This window comes from Copadichromis virginalis, linkage group LG1, assembly GCF_057382275.1.
Source record: "Copadichromis virginalis isolate Kocher_CV1m ecotype Utaka linkage group LG1, C_Virginalis_male_GT1.1, whole genome shotgun sequence".
Lineage (NCBI taxonomy): Eukaryota > Metazoa > Chordata > Actinopteri > Cichliformes > Cichlidae > Copadichromis > Copadichromis virginalis.
In genome coordinates, this window is record NC_140618.1 from 24,554,749 (window position 1) to 24,578,798 (window position 24,050).

Sequence of the window (24,050 nt, forward strand, 5' to 3'; positions counted from 1 at the left end):
CACGGGATGAGATCTTGCGTGGAGCCCCAGATCGAGGGAGATTATCAGTGGTCTTGTATGTCTTCCATTTTCTGATGATTGCTCCCACAGTTGATTTTTTCACACCAAGGTGCTTGCCTATTGTAGATTCATTCTTCCCAGTCTGGTGCAGGTCTACAATACTTTTCCTGGTGTCCTTCGAAAGCTCTTTGGTCTTGGCCATGGCGGCGTTTGGAGTCTGACTGTTTGAGGCTGTGGACAGGTGTCTTTTATACAGATGATGAGTTCAAACAGGTGCCATTCATACAGGTAACGAGTGGGGGACAGAAAAGCTTCTTACAGAAGACGTTACAGGTCTGTGAGAGCCAGAGATTTTCCTTGTTTGAGGTGACCAAATACTTATTTTCCACCCTAATTTACGAATAAATTCCTTACAAATCCTACCATGTGAATTCATGGATTTTTTTTTCACATTCTGTCTCTCACAGTTGAAGTGTACCTCTAGTGCAAATTACTGACCTCTGTCATCATTTTAGGTGGGGGAACTTGCACAATCGGTGGCTGACTAAATACTTTTTTGCCCCACTGTATAAGAGACCAGTCGGTGACCTCCTGGCAACCACCTGTTGCTAAAATGTATTTTCCCCAGCTGGCAAAAAACTGGTACAAAAAACAAGGCTTTGTCATTGCTGTGGTCGCTAGCATATTGGTGCGGTCATAGTTTGAATTGAAGTGACGGACATGTCTACAAACACAGCCCAGCTGCTCTCAAAACTGTGAAAAGTGCAACTGAAACAGGAAACAGGGATAGTTTCCCTTCAGCGTAAAATTTGTGCACTTTGAAACATGTTGGCTACAGCAGTGAGGCACAAGTTTTACTTTGAACCTTGCCTGTTTCCAATTTGTGAGCACTTTCTCAAATTTACAGACAAAAATTAAAACATGAAACTACAGGTAACCATGGAAATCTGCTACCAACAAAAGTAACTTTCTTTGCAACCTATTTGATCCAGTAAAGCCAGCATCCTCCAGGAACCATTGCCAACCAGTTGGGGAATACAGATCTCCCTAGTAACCAGTAGCTGTATCATATCCAAAATGGCTGACAACTTTTGTTGTGCATGATGTAATGTGAGAAACCTCAGTAGCCTAATATCACCCATGCTTACTCACCCAACAGTGCTGGGGGGGGGCTATGTTGTGGAAATGACAGTCTTCACTAGTGGGGATAGTTACAAAGCTTTCTTCGTTATGAATTAGTGATGCATGTTTTTATTGAACATTTGAAGATAAAAAAAAAAACAGAAACTCTTGCAGAGGACATAAAGTCAGAGATAGAAACGACAAGGAGCAGGTGCATCTAGTACAGGTAGAGCTGCTGCAAAACCCCAGCGCAACAAATTCTGGATCCTTGGCTTTTAGTTAGCAGTTAGCGTTAGCAGCACATGCTGCGTCTGATGTGAAAGGACCTTTATGCTGCGCACTGTGACTCACAGTCATGGTCCCGGGTCAACCCTGACTTTGTGTTAAACTAATCCTAAAGTAATAATGGTATTTCTAACCACTGATATACCACAACTTTATCCTTTCAGCAGCTGCTGAAAGTTAGGGGACCTAGCTTCTATCGGATATTTATATAGAGATCCTCCAGCTTCAAACTGTATTACCCTTCAAGGACCTGCAGTTCAAAAAAGCGCCCCTCCGACAGCCAAACCCATGTGTTCTCTGATTGGATAGTTAAATTTGTGATTGACATGACATTGGCCAATCAGATGAAAGGAAGAAAAATGGGGTCAAATTCGTACTTGTAACTTGAAACTTGAGTTTAACATGTATTTTTTGGCTGAGTCCACACATAAATCTTTTTACAGACACACAAATTCTTTTTACACATACAAATCCTGATTTACAAGTACAAAATATTTATGACCACAATTTGAGCCCATAGTCTCCCTTCAGTGTAATTTTTGATTGTGCAGGATAGTCCCGTAGAGAGTGTAGCCAAATGTTCTTTTGGGCAAAGCTTTTTTCTCCCGTGGGTTCCCGCTCTTTGTTTTGGCCAGTTTTTTATTTTGGGGTTATTTTTTGTTGTTCTTCTTCTGTCTCTCTAGTTTTTACACTTCTTTGTACCTTCCCTCGTGTCCATTGCGATAGTTTCAACTATCCTCTGAAATGCTAACATTTCTGAGTCTTTCTGTTGATGTGTTATTATTATTCTTTATACTGACCTGATGATTGTTATTCTCTCTGATCTGAAGAGGCCAATCACAACGCTTGTGTGCTGCGTTGATCCAACATTATTACATTTCTCTGGAGGTGCACGTCAGGCTACCGTGTGGGGTTCAGAGGGGTTTGCTATTACTTTGTAGGTTACGACATAGATTTCCTGCTGAAGCATAAAGTGGCCAATAAATGTGAGAATGTACTGTTAAATGGGGGAAAAAGAAGCATATTATTCCTTTTAATAAAAATACATGACATGAAGGAAGATTACATGACAAAATCCCCCCAAAAAGTGGTAGCAAACAAATAGCATTACTTTATGTGTGTGTGTGTGTGTGTGTGTGTGTGTGTGTGTGTGTGTGTGTGTGTGTGTGTGTGTTTGGAATGTTTTTTCTGACTTTTGGACAGAAATATCAGTATGAGTATTGTAATTGCTTTTTGGTGGTGATCTTCCTAGCTTATACTAGAAAGCAGGGAGCAGCTGGAATTTCAAATGAATCAGTGTGTTTGTTGCCTTTGGCAGGACCTCTGCATGGAGAGAAGGTAATATCCAGATGAAGGTGCCTCAAAAATTGAAGCTGGGTGACAAATTACTCTTCTCATTAGGACCTAAGCAGCAATGTGATTTTGGCAAGGATTTCCGTCTGGATGTCAATCTTTCATCTCATCCTCTTTACATCCAAATTTATGCTCATTTCTTTCCACCTATTTATCCATAGAGTTTTTTCCCGCCTCTTCCTTTGTTACATAGTATTTTTGCTTAACTATGCATCACCTGTCATTCAAAGTTTAATGAAAAGCTTTCAACATTGCTACTTAAAGAAATATAGTAACATTTGATGACCTGGTTTCAAGAAAAAATCTATTAGAATGAAAACGACAATCAGTTTTGTTAATCAGGAGAGGATTTGGTTTAATGGTTATCATTTTTTAAAGTTTGCATCATTCACTGTTGGTCAAATTACAGTACGTGGCAAGATAGCTGCACAGCACTTTTCCTCTCTCAGTTCTTGGATTGATTCCAAAGTAAATCCTCAAAGTAGTAAAATATATTCAAAAGCAACATAATTATTGACTTTTCTGCAGCTTTCTTCATTGGAGAATTCAGTTATTGAGTTGCAAGGTATTTTTCTTGGAATTTGCTTGAAGTCATAGAGGGGAAAAATAGCAACAAAATAGCAGGACTCAGTAGCCCTGCAGTGTCATATATATATAATATGTATGCAGAATGGGGAGAAAGTAGCAGATCCTCACTCTCGGCAGCTCTATGCCTGTTAGAGGCAGGTTATATAGCAGCTTATGTAAGTAAAGTTCAAACTATGTGATCTTACTCAAATGCACCTTGGTAGTTGTGCTTACCATCTCACCTCATGTTTTTATGTCCACATACAGTGGGGCAAAAAAGTATTTAGTCAGCCACCGATTGTGCAAGTTCCCCCACTTAAAATGATGACAGAGGTCAGTAATTTGCACCAGAGGTACACTTCAACTGTGAGAGACAGAATGTGAAAAAAAAATCCATGAATCCACATGGTAGGATTTGTAAAGAATTTATTCGTAAATTAGGGTGGAAAATAAGTATTTGGTCAATAACAAAAATACAACTCAATACTTTGTAACATAACCTTTGTTGGCAATAACAGAGGTCAAACGTTTACTATAGGTCTTTACCAGGTTTGCACACACAGCAGCTGGTATTTTGGCCCATACCTCCATGCAGATCTTCTCGAGAGCAGTGGTGTTTTGGGGCTGTCGCCGAGCAACACGGACTTTCAACTCCTGCCACAGATTTTCTATGGGGTTGAGGTCTGGAGACTGGCTAGGCCACTCCAGGACTTTCAAATGCTTCTTACGGAGCCACTCCTTTGTTGCCCGGGCGGTGTGTTTTGGATCATTGTCATGTTGGAAGACCCAGCCTCGTTTCATCTTCAAAGTTCTCACTGATGGAAGGAGGTTTTGGCTCAAAATCTCACGATACATGGCCCCATTCATTCTGTCCTTAACACGGATCAGTCGTCCTGTCCCCTTGGCAGAAAAACAGCCCCATAGCATGATATTTCCACCCCCATGCTTCACAGTAGGTATGGTGTTCTTGGGATGCAACTCAGTATTCTTCTTCCTCCAAACACGACGAGTTGAGTTTATACCAAAAAGTTCTACTTTGGTTTCATCTGACCACATGACATTCTCCCAATCCTCTGCTGTATCATCCATGTGCTCTCTGGCAAACTTCAGACGGGCCTGGACATGCACTGGCTTCAGCAGCGGAACACGTCTGGCACTGCGGGATTTGATTCCCTGCCGTTGTAGTGTGTTACTGATGGTGACCTTTGTTACTTTGGTCCCAGCTCTCTGCAGGTCATTCACCAGGTCCCCCCGTGTGGTTCTGGGATCTTTGCTCACCGTTCTCATGATCATTTTGACCCCACGGGATGAGATCTTGCGTGGAGCCCCAGATCGAGGGAGATTATCAGTGGTCTTGTATGTCTTCCATTTTCTGATGATTGCTCCCACAGTTGATTTTTTCACACCAAGGTGCTTGCCTATTGTAGATTCACTCTTCCCAGTCTGGTGCAGGTCTACAATACTTTTCCTGGTGTCCTTCGAAAGCTCTTTGGTCTTGGCCATGGCGGAGTTTGGAGTCTGACTGTTTGAGGCTGTGGACAGGTGTCTTTTATACAGATGATGAGTTCAAACAGGTGCCATTCATACAGGTAACGAGTGGGGGACAGAAAAGCTTCTTACAGAAGACGTTACAGGTCTGTGAGAGCCAGAGATTTTCCTTGTTTGAGGTGACCAAATACTTATTTTCCACCCTAATTTACAAATAAATTCTTTACAAATCCTACCATGTGGATTCATGGATTTTTTTCTCACATTCTGTCTCTCACAGTTGAAGTGTACCTCTGGTGCAAATTACTGACCTCTGTCATCACTTTAAGTGGGGGAACTTGCACAATTGGTGGCTGACTAAATACTTTTTTGCCCCACTGTAGTGACTGATCTTTTTGTTACCTGGCGATTCAAATGGGAAAATTATAAGTTGATTTAAAAACTGTCCTTCACAGATCAGATCACAATCAGATTTGTTTTAACCAAGGGTGTTACACATACAAGGACACTTCAGTTGATGGTGTTTCCACTATATACAGTCCTGTGAAAAACTAAATATGCCCTAATTGAATAGAACCAGCAATAACTTTAATAATGTTCTGTATGTCTCATTCTTTCACATCATTGTAGAGGAATTCTGGACCACTCTTCTTCACAATGTTGCTTCACTTCTTTGAGATTAGTGGACGTTTGTTTAGGCACAGCTTTCTTATATTTTGCAATATAGCTAAACATCTCCACTCCCAAAGGACATTGTACCAGAGGTCTTGCAGTTTGCAAACCTAAGCCATGTTCTTTGTAGATAGAAGATGCTTTGTCTTGGCAACTCTAACAAACAGGCCTCACTTGTTTAGTCTTAGTTTTTGTTATACTGTCATGAACTTTAACATGCTAACTGAGGCATTCAGAGTCTTAGATGTAGCTCTTCTTGGTAGTTTCTCTAAGAATTGCATGGTCTGACTTTGTGGCTAAATTCTCATCCACTCCTGGGAAGATTGTGGCATTGTGTTAATACACACCTGAATGCTCCAAGTCAGCAAACTTTCAAAGCTTTCTAGAGTTGCTCACACTCGCCGTTGATCAATTAATCGAGTTCATCTGATTACCAGCAACTGGGTGTTTAGAAAAGTCTAAACAATATATGTTATATATGGATTCATTATACACAGAGTAGGCTTACTGCCAACCACAAACAGATAAAATATAAGACAAACACATGCGTAAGGAAGTAGACTGGTGCAGCACAACGATTATGCATTATGTGTGAAATATAATGTTGTGTACATGTAGAACTGTTGTAGAACACAGTCATTGTAGATTCAGAGCAGAATGCAATAACTACCTAGACTACCTAATAATAAATACTTGGCATAGGTACAACTTAGTTGTTTATGAGGATAATGGCAGTGGGAAGGAAGCTGTTTCTGAGTCTGGTTGTTCTGGTGTAGGTGGATCTGTCACACCTGCCGGAGGGGAAGAGTTGAAAAAGTTGTGTCCAGAGTGTGAGGAATTTCTGATCATGTTTGCTGCCTGCTCACTGGTTCTTGAGGAGTTCTGGAGGCTGGACAAGGGGACGCCAGTTATTTTCTCTACATTCTTTAGAGTTTATAGTAGCGCTAGTAGTACTAGGTAGGTAGTCATACTAACCTGTTTTGTGTCTGAAGCAGACTGCGCACGACAGACTTGATGACCGCAGTGTAGAACTTGATCAGTAGCTCCTATGATAGGCCATCCTTCCTCAGCTGAAAGGACGTCAACTGTTGGGACTTTTTGAATAGAGTTGGTGTTGGGCTCCCACTTCCGGAGCTGAGAGATAATAGTGAACAGGAACTTGAAAGACTCCACACTTGGCACAGGGTTGTTTGAGCAGAAAATGTCAAGTTGTAGTGTGTCTGGGGTGTTTTGATAAACATTTATGTTATATACTCATAAAAGTGGCTATTTTCTATGCTAGTTCTACTATTTTACATGCCAGACTTGGCAGAGGTACCAACTCTGGCATGGTATCCCTGCCAGGCTTACACTGGCAGGGATACTATGATACAATTTCAGTTTTCTTTGGAAGAAGAAATGAATTTTATCCCACACTCACAAAAAAATACCACTCTGAAGATTAGTGTTTAGTTAGATCAGTTTCTCCGTTCGGTGAACAGGACGGGGGAGGTGTATTTAAAATAGTCCAAGTTATCTTCTCTTTACATTAATTTTCCAAGATTATGTGACAGACTGCAGTTTTTCCTGTCTTATCTAGTGTAATAATATCAGTGAGAAAGTTTCCATCACTAGGTTGACTAAAGTAGCAGCAATCCAGCTTGAGGGAGGAAGTTTCTTTCTCAGTCATGCAGTACTCTCTTGAGTATTGAAAAGCTGATGTATGTAGATCCTGGAGAAACTGCACGAACAGATTTGGTGTCACTGCAAAAATGACTTTCATGAAACATTATATCTTAGCATTACTATATACACACACAAAAATAATTGAATATAATTGATTTCAAACAGTAATAATCCTCCATCAGTCATCCTTTGTACAGTGCTGGGGACTGTGTCACAGCAGGACATCATTTATCACGCTTATGATAAAAAAAGGCTAGCGTCAATAGAGAATTTAAAGTGGTAGTGTATTTCAATGGAGGCATTAATGCATTAGGCAATATATGAAGATGATGTGATTACGGAAAAATAAAGTCAGTTAACTACTATGTATTTTTGCTTACTTACAGAAAATATATGAAGATATTAAAATGAAGCTGAAATTATATAAACCTTCTGGCTTGATTGAATTTCTCAGTGTATATATACAGTATTTCCTATTTCTTTAATTATTATTCCACCCACAAGTATATATATTCTCACGAAAGAAAGAAAAAAAATCACTCAACTCAACTGCAATAAAATGGCAATAAAATCATCCACAAATTCCCAGAATATTAAATAACTGCACTATTAATGCTTTATTCTTCTGTGCCAAGATAAGTCAGGGGAAAAGGAGGCAATCTGCAGTGGTTTTTCCATCTTCTGATAAGCCTCGAGGAAAAAGAGCGACGAAGAAGACGAGAGATGGGAAAAGAAAAAAATACATTGGAATAAAGATGAAAAACAAGAATAGGTGAAAATTGTTGCAGAGTATAACAGTTGGGGGGGAGAGAAAAATTGAAAAGATAAGGAAAGGAGAGTTGTGTGAGTTGATGGAAAGAAAGAAATGGGCAAGTAACACTGGAGGTAAAGTGAAACAGTCTAAGGATGGAAAACTGCAAATACCCGGTCAGCAGAATGGACTGTGTAAGTGGATTGAGATTTCAGCAGGAAGCAGGTTGTATTAACATTTTAATAATGAATTATTCGTATGTTAATCGCTCCTCTTTTACCTACTTGCAAGACTACAAAGTGACCTTAAACTGGGTTAAACCTGCTGATTAAAACAAATTGCTGCCAAAAATCGTTATTTAGCCTTTAGCTACTACTCCTTTTTTGTCAATTTGAAGGACTTAAGCAAAAAATATGGTCACTGGCCACTTTGTTAGGTACACCTGTTCAACTGAAAGTTAAGGAAAATATCATCTCAGGAAGTCAGCGCATTTAAGTATATAAACATGGTCATGACAGTGTGGAAGAATTATTATTTAAGTGACTTTGAGTGTGACATGATTGTTGGTGCCAGATGAGTTGGTCTGAACATTTCAAAAGCTACTAATCTACTGGGATTTTCCCAGTCTCTGGAGTTTTCATAGGGAATAGTTTAAAAAAGAGAAAATAGTGAGTAGTAGCTGATGAAAAAGCCTTGCTGATGTCAGAGGTCAGATAAAGGCAAGAGTAACTCAAATAACCTCTCAGTATAACTGAGGTGAGCAGAAAAGCATCTCTGACCACACGATACGTCAAATTTGAAGCAGATGGTCAGCAGCAGCAGAAGTCCACACTGGATGCCACTGCTGTTACCTAAGAACAGAAAACTGAGGCTACAATTCACACTGACAAAACCGGACAACGGTAGATTGAAAAAATGTTGCCTAGTCTGATGAGTCTCAGTTTGAGTTGTAACATTCAGATGGTGGAGTCAGAATTTAGTGTAAACAGCACAGTGAGTGCATGGTGTTCTTGCATTGTTTAGTTTTGAAATATTTCTCTGATATCCAGTCATCTAACAAACGTCTACCTACGGTAACTCTCATCTTCATTTGCCAGGAGTACTGTTCACCATCAGCCACTGTGTTGCATGAAAAACATTCAGAATAATATCTGGATTAATGTGCTAAGGTTAATCACGGATAGGACATGTGTCTGGATTTTTCTGTGTCTTCTCACAGTCTGAAGACATAATTACGACTCACCTTTAGCCCATTTTCCGCTGGGATAAGCTCCAGCCTCTTGTAACATTGTGATTAAGATAATAGATGAATGGACTGTATCAGCATGTGTTTTACTTTGTGTGCTAATGTGTTTTTAAACAACATATTGTCGTATACAGTGCTTAACAAATTTATTAGACCACTGCCCAATGTAAGGTTTGTCATGGCTGCCCTAAATTAACAGTACTGGCAATTACCAAATATATCTAGATTTATAAAAATGTATTAAACATTGTTATTATTATTATTATTATTGTTGTTGTTGTTGTTGTTGTTGTTATTTACTTGAAGTACTGATTCAGTTGAATCATGACATGAATTCAGTTTATTTGCCTGATAAATAATAACATATTTATTTGGTTAGTTTAGTCTTTGACAGATTTCTAGAACGCTTGCGTTTTCTTGTTTTTATGACAGGTGGCCTAATAAACCTTGTAAGCTCACCATGTGGGTTGTGTGATTTTGTGATTCTCTATTCTGTAAAAAAGAAATGGCTTTACAGGTGTGTGCCATTTCTTAGAAGGGCCACTTTACAGGACATGTGGCTTAGTGAGCTAATAAGAAGGTGACAGATAGTACCTCGGGAAATAAGGTCAGACCACAGGTGAGGAGCGAAGCAGCTGGAGTTTCGATTAAGAGTATGTGCGCTGATGGAAATGCAGTTGCATAAGGAGCACTCACCCTTTGCATCTCTTTTTTCTCCAGCTTGCAAGCCTGGCTCCTTCAAGGCGTATGCTGGAAACACTAAATGCTCCAAGTGTCCTCTACACAGCTCTAGCCATGACCAGGCGGCCACCATCTGTCACTGTGATAAAGGCTTCTACAGGGCTCTCAAAGACCCCACTACTATGGCTTGTACAAGTTAGTAGAAAGCTACAAAACCTTTCGTCTCTTTCCTGCTTGCAGAAATCCAATTTTGTGACTGCTGTGCCAACATTCACCCCATCGTTTCTGGTTTTATTTATTTTTTTAGTTTCGTTTTGCTGTTTAAGTTTTAACAGTGTGATTGAGTCACATTTAAATTTCTGCTCACCAAGTTTGGACATTTCTGAGCGGTGTATCGATGAAACTGACAAGTATCATGCTGGAATGAAACACTCTTACACTCTGAGAGCTATCCTCTCACACGCCTACATGCAGATATTTGAAGATACACTCAAACAGCTCAGATTTTTTTTTATTGTACAGGTGTGAAAACTGAAAAAAAAACCCTGAAATTTTAGCCGGGAAATTGACACAAGTTGCTGGAATGAAGCCGGAAATGTTGAAAGCCAACCACCCACACACTTGCTGTACCTACACACTGAACACACATGCTAAGGAATAAAAATATGCTCAGCGTGCAAACTTGTCAGATTATGGTGATCATGTGCCAACCATTGCTTCATATTCAAGGTCGCATAAGTGTCCTGGAGAATATCCATCTCAAAAAGTGGCAAGTGCAGTCGCCAAAAAAAAAAAAAAAATGTCTGTCTCTAAATACTTTTCTTCTCTCTTTCAGGGCCTCCATCAGCTCCCAGGAACCTGGTCTCACTCATCAATGACACAGCTCTCTTCTTGCAGTGGATGCCTCCCAGTGATACAGGAGGCAGAAAGGACATCACTTACAACATACTGTGCCAGCGCTGTGGTGGGAGTGACAGCAGCGGTGCTGTGACACAGTGTGAGCCGTGCGAGCCTGACCTGCACTTTATCCCACGGCCACTCGGCATTACTGGCACCTCTGTAGCAATACTGGACTTTGCAATGCTCGCTAGCTACACCTTCCACGTTGAGGCTGTGAACGGGGTCTCTGGGCTGGGTATGACTGCACGCTCGCTGGCAAATGTGACCGTCACGACACACCAAGCTGGTAAGTCCTGTTCACTCAGGCGGTCTTTCGTTTTGTTTTCCAGTTCTGGTTGTTTTGCTTTTTTAAAATGGTGGTGGTAATAATAGCAGGCAGATGTAACCCTACCTGCAAATAGGATCTGTATTAATACAGTTTATTTAACGAGAAAGCATATTGATGAATTTATTAATAATTTCATAAGAGATTAAACAGAATTGATGATGGATTATAATCATCTTATCTTAAAGACCTCATACTACCGTATCACTCCAATAGAGCCCTTCACTCCCAGACTGCAGGCTTACTCGTGATTCTTCTGTGTATTTAAAAGTAGAATGGGAGGCAGAGCCTTCAGCTTTCATGACCTTCTCAGGGGTAAAAGGCAGAGTACGCTTTGGACTGGCCACCAGTCTGTCACAGGGCTAACACAGAGAGACGGACACCCATTCACACTCAGATTCACAACTATCGTCAATTTAGAATCACCAGTTAACCTAACAATGTCTCTGTACAGTGAGAGAAAGCTGGGGTACCGGAAAAAAACCCACACAGGCACAGGAAGAAGTTTTAAACCAGGCCTCAGGATGACCAGTGTATTCAAACCCAGGACCTTCTTGCTGTGAAGCAGCAGAGCTAACCCCTGCTGCTCACTGTAATTTTCTCATTTTTTGAGTTAAATGTCAATCCCCATTACATTTACATAATTGTAATTATTCTTGACCAATAATACACTGTGGTTAGACAGGAACTAATTCATACTTCATGAATATTGTTTTTTGCATTGCAGTTTAGGTTATTCATTACAGTAATGAGGAAGGGGATTTACTTTCCTCTTTCCTGGGGACCCTGAGACCTCTTAAGTCTCCATCTCTCCCTCCAGCTTAATGCGTCAATAAATGGAACGCACTCCTGACCTTTGAATTGCTGACAGAGTCAGTGTGACCTGAACCTATTCCTAATTAGTGAAACCCAGCAGACCCGGGGTCAACTAGATCTACAAGTTCACAAAGGAACATCGTCTCAGGCTTGAATTAGTAAAAAATAAGAGACCTGAAATTCAGCTTTAACCTTAAACTTCAAGGTCGGGAATAGTAGTGAAATAATTGATGGAGAAGGTTGAGATGAAGGAAGGGAAGCAGGTGGATTAATAAATTATGCTGGGATGTATGTGCACGTTTCCTCCCCTTTCAGCATGCGTATGAAGTTTGTATTGAGATTAAATCCTGATGAGAACTAGAGTCGTACTCAGTGATCTCAGTTATCAGCAGCTCAAACGAGACAGTGAGGAGCTGTGAGTGTCTGTGCTAAATCATAGTTGTCATTGTTGTAATACTGCTTTGACATTTATTTAAGTATTTAAACCGAGAAGAGTGAATGATGAAGATATTTGAAGCTTGGGAAATGTAAACAACATATAACTGGATGTAAGAATCTTTTGAAGGCTGATCCCTTTCCCGTGGTCGCTCACATTGACACTCCGGCACAATATTTGCCCGAATGTTGATTAAATGTATTTAATGTTTACCCAAATGTTGATTAAATATGTATCTAATGAACTCAAGTAAACGCTAAAGCCCTCTAAATATTTCACAACTCATTATTCATGAACTGCTTGATCAAAATACTGATGACTTTGCACCAAAACTATCAAACTGATGAGCTTAAATAAATGATAAGTTATGAAAATGGAAGAGTGTGACTCCTTAAACTAAAGCGATGCAATCAAGAGTTGATGACACCGTTGCTTCTGAGAAAGAAGAAATGCTCTTGGTTGCACAGCGGTGGTGCAAAGAGAAGCTTTTATTTCATAAACTCTTGTCTGCAAAGAACAGACTGCAAAAACCAACAGAAGGCCCGTCGTGTTTAGTCTCTCATTACTCTTTGAACTGATAATTAGTGACAGCTGGTTTGACCGGTCGCAGCCTCTGCTGGGTTAAACATCACCATCACTGCTGGCCGAACCATGTCCTTAACGTTCTGAACTCTGATCTTTTTTTAATGACAAAGAGTCCGAACAGACGTAATCACTGGTGTGGGCATGTAACTTTTCAGATTCACACGCTGTAATTTTTACTCTAGTGAAATGCTTGCAGTGTAGTGCAGCTCAGGGTCACCTCTAAGAAAACACTTATTCATATTTGGCTGTGAAAAATAACCTAGAACTGCAATGGTTGGAAATCTGAAAGACAAAGCATAAAAGTCACCAACGCTCTGCTGACTCAATAACTGCAGAGCTCCAAACCTCCTCTGGTGCTGGGCGCTTCATGGGTTTCCATGGCCAAGCAGGTCCTGTATGTGTGATACGTAGGCAGCCTGATGTATGAATGGAAGTAGAATTCAGCAATTGTGTAAAATAGTATATTTAAACATTCATAGATAACAGACTACTTGAATATGCTGAAAGGTTATTATGAATTTTTTTGGCCTATGGCCCCCAAATCACTCTTTAACCATTTAAATGATTCATGAATTGTCAAAATCTTGACCAATAATGTTCTTTTAATTGATAAATTGGCTAATCTTTATATTATATAATAGTGATCATGCGCATCATGATTTCAATTTAATAAAACAGAAAGTAAAGTAGTAATTTAATTAATTCTCCTCATTTTTCATTTTTTAAAAGTAGGCTTAGGAAAAAATCTAAACCTGTTAAAAAATTATGCATCATTATTTTTAACATCTCAAGTCCAATTATCACCAAAGTCAGGAGGATTCATTTCCTGGGAAATGCCTGTACCAAATTCCACATTTTACAGTAGTCTGTTCAATACTTGTTGAGCCTGTTCAGTCTGGACCAAAGTGGTGAGCCGGCCAATCAACCAGCTCATTAGGGTGACTCTTCAAATTGTGATCCAGATTAAAATTTTAAAACCTGTGCCCATGTGTAGAATTCGCTGGCTTGCTGTGTCAAAAGCAGTGAGACGCAGTGAGAATGAAGCAGCATTAATGATGAAGTGACAACAAGGAGTCCAGACAGTTATAAGATTATATTTATGCTCCTGCTCATTAAGAAAATACTTCGCAGTCATTCCTCATAATTCTCTTTAGTATACAGGGAGAAATAATGTGTCGAGGTTTTTATTTTTACAAACTGAAATGTGTGCTGATGGGCTGTCATCATACCATGCAAACCAGATGTCAGGTGTGTATGTGTCATGCCTGGCACCCATCTCTCTGGCAAAGGCAGCAAGCCCAGTGGGAGGAAGTTGGAATGCAAAAATAATCTCCATAGCAGAAGAGAAGCAGCCTGTGGGGATGTTCCCATTAGGATGTTTAGAGTGGATTAACTTGTCAAACTGCCTTTCCTCAGTAGACATACTGTACACACACACACACACACGCACACAGAGAGAGAGCCAGAAACACACACACAAACAAGCAGGCAAGCAAATTCATACAAATAAGACATTTGCACGCATGTATCACCCACACATGGTGTGCTGGTCATTTCCTCAGCTCGTTCCTGTTATTTCATCTGCATTTTGTTATATTACTCCTCTGAAAAGAAACCAGAAATACTCACTTTTCTTTGATTGTTGATTGATACAACACATACACCGTAGCTCTGTTACGGAGATTACAGCAGCTTCTTTGTTGTGGTTTGGATAAATAAAAGTGATCCTGTTCTGCATATTTTACATGACAAATGGGTAAAGTTTTAAAAATAAGAAATATATTCACTAAAAGATTGAATTATTGAATCTGTGCAATGACACGTTTGCTTGAGTCAGCAGCTGATTCTCAGCATCACATGGAGTTTTTTATGCAAATTTAAATGAACATGTGACATTTAATATAAGCCACTTTAGTAGGGTCCCCTTAATAATAGTGTGTTGGAAGTGCTTTTGCCTTCAGAAGTGCCTTAATTCTTCATGGTTTATATTCAATAAGGTGCTGGAAGGTGATCCTCTGGGATTTTTGGTCTATTTTTAGCTTGAGATTTGTCAGCTGTGTATTCATGATGAGGACACGGTCAGCAACATTACACGGTACACCAAGAAAATATCCCCCACACCATTACACCACCAGCAGCCTAAGCTTCTGATACAAGGCAGGATGTATTTATGTTTTGTCAAAGTTTATACCAAATCCTTACTGTACCATCTAATTGTCACAGCAGAAATGGATACACCAGGCCAGGCAACAGTTTTCCTTTCTTCTAATTTTTGGTGAGCCGGTGTGAATTGAAGCCTCGGTTTCATGTTCGTAATTGACAGGAGTGGCATGCTGCATGGTCTTCTGCTGCTGTAGCCCATCTGCCTCAAGATTCAGCGTCTTTTCCATTCAGACATGACCATATGCTTATAACAACTGGTTATTTGGTTTCTGTTGCATGTTACTGTTACTGTTTCCTATCAGTTCAAAGCAGTCCGATGAGTCTCATCTGACCTCTGGCATCAGCAAGTCATTTTGGTCCAGACAACTGCTGCTCACTGGATGTTTTCTCTTTAAATGGTTCTTCTCTGTAAACACTTGTGTGGGAAAATCCCATCACATCAGCAGTTTCTGAAACACTCATGCAGCCCATCTGGCACCAACAACCATGCCAAAGATAAAAGATACTTTACCGCCTTTCTTCATTCTGATGCTCAGTTTGAACTTCAAAAGGTCGTCATGACCATGTCTTCACACCTAAATGTGCTGAGTTGCTGCCATGTTGGTTACTTTGTAACTAACAAAGGGGCTGTCGGTGTATGCATGAGTTAGCTATGCATTAAGGAAAAATATTCCAGGAAGCTCTTTTTTGATGATGTTTAAAAAAGAAAAATTGAAAATCATGTTAAACTCTTCAAACCGCTGCATAGGTTTAAAATAAATTCAACTAAGGTGGGATGATCATGGAATGAAAAATGCTGTCTGCTTAAGCTTTTTTTTTGGGGGGGGGGGGGGGGGGGGAGCGAGACTGTGGATGGACAGTCTCATTACCAGTTAAGACAGATGCTGCAAGGTGATTCGAATAATTGATTGTGATATTATGGCAATTATGGAATAATAGACAATTAAAAGCAGAATGAAAAAATTAACTGGATTATGTAGTGAGAGGAAAGTAGCAATATATTTTCTGTTACCCTTCCATCATTGGTAAATTGTTTATTAATGACTCATTATGCTGCTAATATGTTAAAGCTATTAATCAGAATTAGTAATCGTTTCTCTTCTCAGTTCCTAGGGTGCTTATTTAACCTTGAAAAGTTAAATGCCTGGTTAAGGTGCCACTTTATCTTTAAATAGAATAGTTTTCATTGACTCAGATGAGATATTGTGGAGATATTTGGTTAATTAATTGTCACACTGTTGTTCTGAGGGGTATTTTTTCAATGTCATGGTGTCTCAGTTGCTCATCTCAATGACTATTTTTGCATTCTCTGCTCCATAGTTGGTTTCACTGCACAGGTCAAAGTCATCAGCTGTTGTCCTCTCACCTCTAAAGGCAGCAATGCGTTGCAGAGCGAGCACGATGATCTCTGTATTTATGTAGCGTGAACTGCACTCTGCTCTGAGCTTGCTGTAGTTGATGCTCAGCAGAGGATTTCTCACTGAAGATGCCTCCCACAAAGTTCACTGCAGTATTCTGCGAGGAGGCACACAGAAAGTCACTGCATATTTGTGTAAGGTGTTCGGTGCACAGATTAAAAATGTCCACCTACAATATTTGTGGACAGCCACAAATATAGACCCACTCTGGGTTAATAGTAAACCGTACTTAAAAAAAGAAAGCCGAGCAGAGGCGGAACATGTTATCTGTTAAGCCTGTCAAAATTTAGACTGCAGAATCACAGCACAGAAGAATCACTTGTATTGAATTATATATCAAATTGAATCAAACCGTTATCAGAATGTGAGATTGAATGATGCACTGAACCTTTGCTGAAATAATTGAAATCAAATAACTTCTGGTTTAAATTATGAAGTCACCTAAGATTTTTGCACATTGTTGTTTAGTTCATTCCAGACTGAATGACTTGTCTTCATCATAGTAGTTTTTAAATCCCGAAGATTACTTATTAATAAGAAATCACTAACAGCTTTCAGTGGTGGTTAAAACAATTCTATCTGACTATAGCTGACAAATTTTCCAAAGGGCATAATGTCAATAAAAATGCTATAAATTCATTCAAAATTTGATTTCAGTGGAGCTTTTCACCAAGAATGAGACTGTTTCACCAAATTTTACGGCACCTATATCAGAGGTGTTAAAACGCTAATATCAATCAATAGTTTAATTTACCTTTTTTTTAAGGAGCGTGGAAAGAATGTTGAAGACATGAAAAATGAATTTTTCATAGGATTTTATGCAGTCCTGTGAAAAACTAATCACACCCCATCATTCAGTACCTTGTAGATCCACCTTTAGCACCAATAACTAAAAGTAATCATTTTCTGTGTGACTCTATCAGTCTTTCACATCAATGTGGAGGAGGGTAGGTCCACTTTTCACTTCAACATTTATGCACAGCTCTCTTGGGTTTCCACCGCAGCACTTCAGTCAGGTTAACGTTTGACTGGGCCATTGCACCGCCTTGATTCACTATTCAGTTCTCTTCTATTTCAGTCATTCTGTTGTAGTTTTGCTGCTGTGCTTGGGATCATTGTCCTGTTACATCACCCAGTTTGGGCTAAACTTTAGCTGTCAGACAGATTCACATTTGACTCTAGAGTACTTGGGCGTACAAAGGAGTTCATGGTCAAATGACCTCAAGGTGCCCAGGTTCTGTTGCTGCAAAACAAGCCCAAATCATCACTTCTCCACCCCCGTGCTTGACAATTGGCATCAGTAGTTTGTGCTGATATGTCGTGATTGGCCAAAATGCACCAGTGTGCATTACTGCCAAACATCCCCACTTTGGTCTCATCTGTTAAAAGGATATTTTTCCAGAAGTCTTGTGGTTAAATCAGATGCAACTTTGCAAACCTTGCAGCCCTTCCAAACAGAGCAAGCTTATTCTTTTGTGGGATTCTTTTTTATTGTAGTCTCATGAAATTTAGCCATTAACATGCTAACAAAGGCCTGTAGAGTCTAAGATGTATCTCTTCGGTTTCTTTGCGGTTTCTCTGAGCATTGCACAGTCTGAACTTGGCATGAATTTGCTTGGACATTCCCTCCTGGGATTGTGTTAACACAATGAAATGCTTCAAACCAGAGAAACTGCTAAAACGTCTGCTGCTATAGAGGTGCTCACATTAGCTACTTACCCTGTGAATTCTTATGGAAGCAGTAAGGGTGCTCTTAGTTTTGCACAGGACTGCACAGAGTCCTGTGCAAAGCTTTGCAAAGCTTCGAATTACTGTACATTAGAAGTCCTGTCTGTTCCATGCTCTTTTCTCTGGCAGTCGATTTTTGATTTTACGCCATACCGCAGATGTCTTACTGTTGATCCGCCTGAAACAAGAAACAGACAAAAAAACAAAGATTTAGCTCTGTTACTGCCTTCATCATAATGATTTCTTTTTGTAAGGCAAAAACAACAGGTCACACAAAGTTCTCACATGCTGAATCCATGCATGTTGTGTCCTGATTCAGAAGATTCTCTCTCTCTTACTTCGCTGTTTCTCCTTTTTCCTCCAGTGGATTCTCTTCAGTTTTCATCCTCCTTTGCTCTGGGAATAAGACTGACTTCTATTTATATGCTCAGATGCTGGGGAGATGCAACCCCATGGGATTTCTTTACAGCTTTTCCTGCTCACTTGCTCTCTCTCTCCCTCTCCCTCTTCTTCCCCCATGTCCTTTCTTTATTTCTTTGAGCATTTGAAGTTGAGGGTTAACCTATTTTTGCATGTTGCCAATAAACCAACTAGAGCTTATAGAGTAAGCTCAATCGTCAATTATCGTTTGCCTTGTGACTTGTGATTAAACTGTAATGACCATAATTGTTCTCTTTGAGTCACTCATCCATAGCAGAAGGTGTCTGAGCAGCAGACTGATTTGTGCCGAACCTAAAATAACTTCTTCCATAAGTGCGCAGAAGGTTTCTAGAGATTTAGAGAAAAAAAAAAAATTTAAAAATCGAGCTCAAGTTCTCTCACACAGTAAAGGCATAAATTTATACAGTACAGTATGCTGCAAACAGAAATCCCTTCTAGTAACACGATGCTCACAAAGTTTTATCCCCTAAGTGGGTTATGCATATAGTAAAGATCTGCTCAATTACACTAAAGCCAACTGAAAAACATCTTTCTCAATTGCAACCTCGACATTTACGCAGACAACTCTCGTTTAAATGCATTTTTACAGTCACACATTTACCTGATTAAAATGTCACAGAAAAGATTCCACCAGCTGGCAGGTGATTTTTTTGTGTGGACCCCCATTTCTTTAGTTTTATGATAGTTTTAGCTTTATGGCGTCTTTATAACAAGATTATATTATAACAACATTATATTTTAAAAATTTCTGACATGGATATATTTTGGAGTATCTGTATCACAGAAGAATACAGTCATCTGAAGTTACAGTCTCACACAGAAATACATTTTTAAACCACTTTGAGTCTGAAGATGTGTGCATGTTGCATATTTGTCACCCAGAGTGTGCATTTTTGCAGGAGTCAGCATCAAACACCATGTTTCATGTGTGCACCATTTTTCTTTTTGCAAAAATAAATACAAGTGGTTGAGCCGCTGGACTGTGAAGCGTTGTGTCTGGGCTGAGCTCCTGCTAGAACGTTTTGGCTTCTTAACAAGATGTAAGAGTTGCCTCTGCACCCCAATGCATCCGACTCGCTATAGGGACATGTCACCTTTTTGTGAAGTGCCGCATCCAGTCTGTGGACTTCGGTATAGAATAGGTTATCTGCTTCTCTGAGCATGAGGACAATTTATGACATCAATCTGCTCCTGAATTTGTATTCCAACAATGATCTCTCAAACAGCACGCACAGCAACAGGGGGGACTGGATCTGTTAGTTTGCCAAATCATATTGTGTTGAAGCAGAGGCTTTATGAATAATTGATGGTAAATATTTGACTCTCTGCTAGGTGATTTTATGATGTCCTCAGCAGCCTTGTGTAAAATATTCCCCCAAAACTCAGCAATAATGACAAACATGATAAACAGTTGGTGTAGGTCTAGTGGTTTCTGTGACAAAAATGTCTCTCTGAGACTGAACATTACACAGTAGCTGGACAATAAAATGTTTCAAAATCAATGTTTTTTCCCTGTCTTACTTTTATCTTGGGTATTCCTGTGATGCCGAATGCATTTCTCTGCCCTACTTGTGATATTTCACAACAGCTATTTTACCTGAGATTGTCTACTACAAACTACATAAGTTCAGCTTCAGATGTTTATTTAGCTTTTCATTTGCAATTGCAGCCGTATAACTGGTTCTTTGATGCTTACATCTTTTCTCTGATGACTGAAGACACTTGTGAAATCCCTTTTGCAGTACCGACTCTAAATTCAGTGAATATACTTCAGAGTTCACCACAGAGGCTAGAGCAGGAAATGGCCTGGATCACTTGTTTCCTCAGTCTACTGGGCTTCTTGGCCAGGCGACTCTCGGTCCCCCAGATGTGCTAGAAACATATTGTTTATTGTGTTTTTTTGCTTGCTTATGCTTCCCAAAGTGTTAATGTGTTTACAGGTTCACCCTTTTGATAAAGACACTTTTCAATAAGCCAACCAATTGGAAGAAAGTCAGTCAAATAAGTCAAGTATTTTTTGTTGATTGTAGAAACACGGTGATGGATACAGACACTTCTTATCAAGAAATGCCAGTCATGTAAAAATACATCATTTTCAAGCTTTGAAGCGCTGTTGTTCTCACAGCTTTCTTATCACAGCTGACTCAAAACCCTGCACTCTTTCACTTTACCCTCAGGTCCTGCTCTGGTGGGTGTAGTCAGGAAGGACTGGGCCTCTCAAAACAGCATCGCCCTCTCCTGGTCAGAAGTGGAAAAGCCACCCTCAGACATAGTGGATTATGAAGTGAAATATTATGAGAAGGTAAACCCTTTTTGTCATATTGAATGACGTTCTTCTTCTTCTCTCAGACTATGTTTATGTACAATGTGTAATTCTCTTTGTGGCAAAAGCGTTTTTTATTGCCGTTGCTCTAGAATGCACCACAGTGAATAATTGAGAAAGCCAAACATAAGTGTAGAGCATCCATAATGTGTCATTATCCCTGCTTTGTTCACCATCTGCTCTGATAGTTAATAGGACAGAAATGATGTCTTCTGTTAAGACATTGCTGTGATAATGGGTTTATGCAAAAACACGTTTATCTCTTGTGCCATAATGTGGCTTTGTTTATCATGTTTGGCAATCTGTTTCTGCTTTTCTAGGAGCAAGAGCAGCTGAGCTACTCATCAACACGGACCAAAGCCCCCAGTGTTGTGGTGACAGGCCTCAGACCCTCGACTGTTTATGTTTTCCATGTGCGCGCTCGCACTGCTGCTGGCTACACAGCATACAGCCCCAACTTTGAGTTTACAACAGCAGCTGAGGGTATGATTGCAAGGGATGGGGCACTTGGGAGTTGTGGTTTGTATGTGCTAGGGAGGAACGGCACTGATAATCAGGCAGATTTGTTGTTCCAGATGGATTTGGAGTATGTTTTAAAACAATGCACAAGAGAGAAAGGGAGTTGGAAAGCCACAGATGTTGAGCCATCACTGTCGATTACCAACTCTATATAATCCTTGGAGACGTTTTATGATCATTCTTTGCTACGAGTCACTGAAACTCATCAGGGCTTATTGAGGTGTGAGCCATTTATTTAAGTGCTTATAAGCTTCCATAAGTTCCCAGTTCTGATGGTCTGCTTAAGCATGTATGGCACCCTTTAGATGATGAATGTGTACATATTCACTTGAATATTCTCACATTTCACTATAAGAGTGAATTTGATATAAGTCTGTTGACATTATATAGTGCAACTCATAAGTCGCACAGTTCACGTATACTTTAATTTTACAATAACTGTTGGAGAAATGTAAGAAAAGTTATCCACAAGTAAATGTTTAATATATGTGAAATGAAACATTTACATGTCAGTAAAGGAAATGTCCCTGTCTCCTGCTACTTCTTATTATTAACCAAATATATATCACCAAGCTGATACTGACAATGGATGCAAGACGAACACCGGAAAAAAAAAGGATGTTATTTTGCAGTGCAAGAGAAATTTTGTTTAAAGGCAGATGTGATTAAACAGTTTTTTGTTTCCTGTGCAGTCCTGTGAAAAAATAAGTACTCGTCATGATTCAGTAGCTTGTAGAACCACCTATAGCACCAGTAACTTGAACTAATTGTTTTCTGTGTGATTTTATCAGTCTCTCATATTGTGCACACTCTTCTTTGCAATGTTGTTTTAGTTCATTGAGGTTTGCAAGCATTCATTTTTGCACAGCTCTGTTAAGGCCCCAGATTTGCTGATGTGCTTGAGATCATTGCCCTGTTGCAAGAATGTGATGTTATACAGAGGAATTTGTTTGATGACTGCTAGACGGCCAGGTTATGTGGCTTTGCAACTAGCGCAAATCTTCACCCCTCCACCACCATGCCATGGTCTGTTGGATTGTCTTCAAACATGATGCTGTGCATTATGGCCAAACATCTCCACCCTGGTCTTGTCTGTCAAAAGGACTTTGTTCCAGAAGCCTTGTAGTATGTTTGGATGCAGCTTTGCAAACCTATTAGGGAGAAGAAACTTTTTCTTGTCATCCCTTTCAAACATGATACACTTGTTCAGTCTTTTTCTGATTGTAATGTCCTAAACTTTAACATCTAACATGACAACTGAGACCTGTAGCATCTGAGATGTAGTCCTTAGGATTTCACAATTCCTTTGACATTGCGCACTCTGACCTTGGGCTGACTGTCTGGGATGTTCACTCTTTGGAAGATTGTGACATTATGTTAACTCACCTGAATGCTCCAAACCTGCAAAATGCCTAAACTTCTCCTTTTATGGAGGTGACTACTCCTCCTGGTGACCCCTACTTAAAGTGCATTTTCTTAGCAGCATCTGACAGCTGCTTACCCTCTTAAATCCTACGAAAGAGTGTACTTAGTTTTTTCACAGGACCGCACTGAGTCCTGGAAAGTGCATTTAAGACATTCATGGAGAAATAAATATCAATGACTGTCACTCACATGCAATTGATAAAAAAATAATAATAATAATTTCAATGTACAGCTGAATTTTCCATCTAATATGATGAATTTCTTGCAATCCAGCCGCATCATGCACATCTCACTCTTTTAGATTAAGATTATAATAACCTAGTCAGAACAAATCAAATGTCAAAACAGAAGCCAATCAATTCAAATCGCAACAATAACTTTAAATAGGCTTTTCATTTCAGGAGAGACAACTAATCTTTTACAGAGGAAACTTACAAAATGCCTGGATCGTTTCTTTTCATTGGGTATAAACATGGATACTGTTTTAAATTAGTAACAGAGAAACCACAGTCGGTCTTTTCAGTACATTTTGTGTCGCAAAGCAGTTTGTCCTTCCTCTGGTATCAAGTCTGGGAGGGAGAGTTCTTAATATTCAGATGAATGATCTTTCCGCCGTTTTCACCGTCACTTTGTTCTCACTTTCCTCAGATCCTGATATTGCTGATCAGGGTCAAGTTCTGGTGGTTGTCACAGCATCTGTAGGAGGTTTTTCGCTTTTGGTCATCCTTACCCTCTTCCTTTTAATCACTGGACGGTAAGACATCCCCTGTTTTTTTGTGTGCACACGCACACAGAAACACACACACACACCTTTTTCTCTCATAATCTCCAGAGTGAGGCCACAACCAGAAGTCTGTTAATGGACTCCTTTTTTGCCACCAAGCAGACACCCTTATTTTACAAATGGCTGAACCAATTTTCTGCCTAATTACTCAGCATGTAATGCATGTACCAGCAGTTTTCTTCATTCCATTAACCTCCCCAGGTTGGCTCACAAATTTGTCTTCAGTCTGCCTCTGGTTCACAGCGTTTTTACCATTAGTGGCACTTATTAATAAACAATGAAAAATGGCCAGAAAGTGTGGATACTCTGTCTGGATTCTGACTTAATTGTGATACAAACCGAATGATAATCTTTGAT

General features: G+C 39.7%; 1 protein-coding gene across 2 annotated transcripts in view; it reads left to right on the forward strand.

The window, feature by feature from the left end:
- Positions 1-24,050, forward strand: part of LOC146718809 (ephrin type-A receptor 6-like) — an 86,928-nt gene that overhangs the window by 51,537 nt on the left and 11,341 nt on the right. For both annotated transcript variants that reach the window (XM_085455878.1, XM_085455887.1), the window contains exons 7-11: positions 9,870-10,025; positions 10,666-11,016; positions 20,820-20,944; positions 21,286-21,448; positions 23,558-23,663. In XM_085455878.1, coding sequence (XP_085312004.1) covers positions 9,870-10,025; positions 10,666-11,016; positions 20,820-20,944; positions 21,286-21,448; positions 23,558-23,663 — 901 coding nt within the window. The remainder of the gene's footprint in view (positions 1-9,869; positions 10,026-10,665; positions 11,017-20,819; positions 20,945-21,285; positions 21,449-23,557; positions 23,664-24,050) is intronic.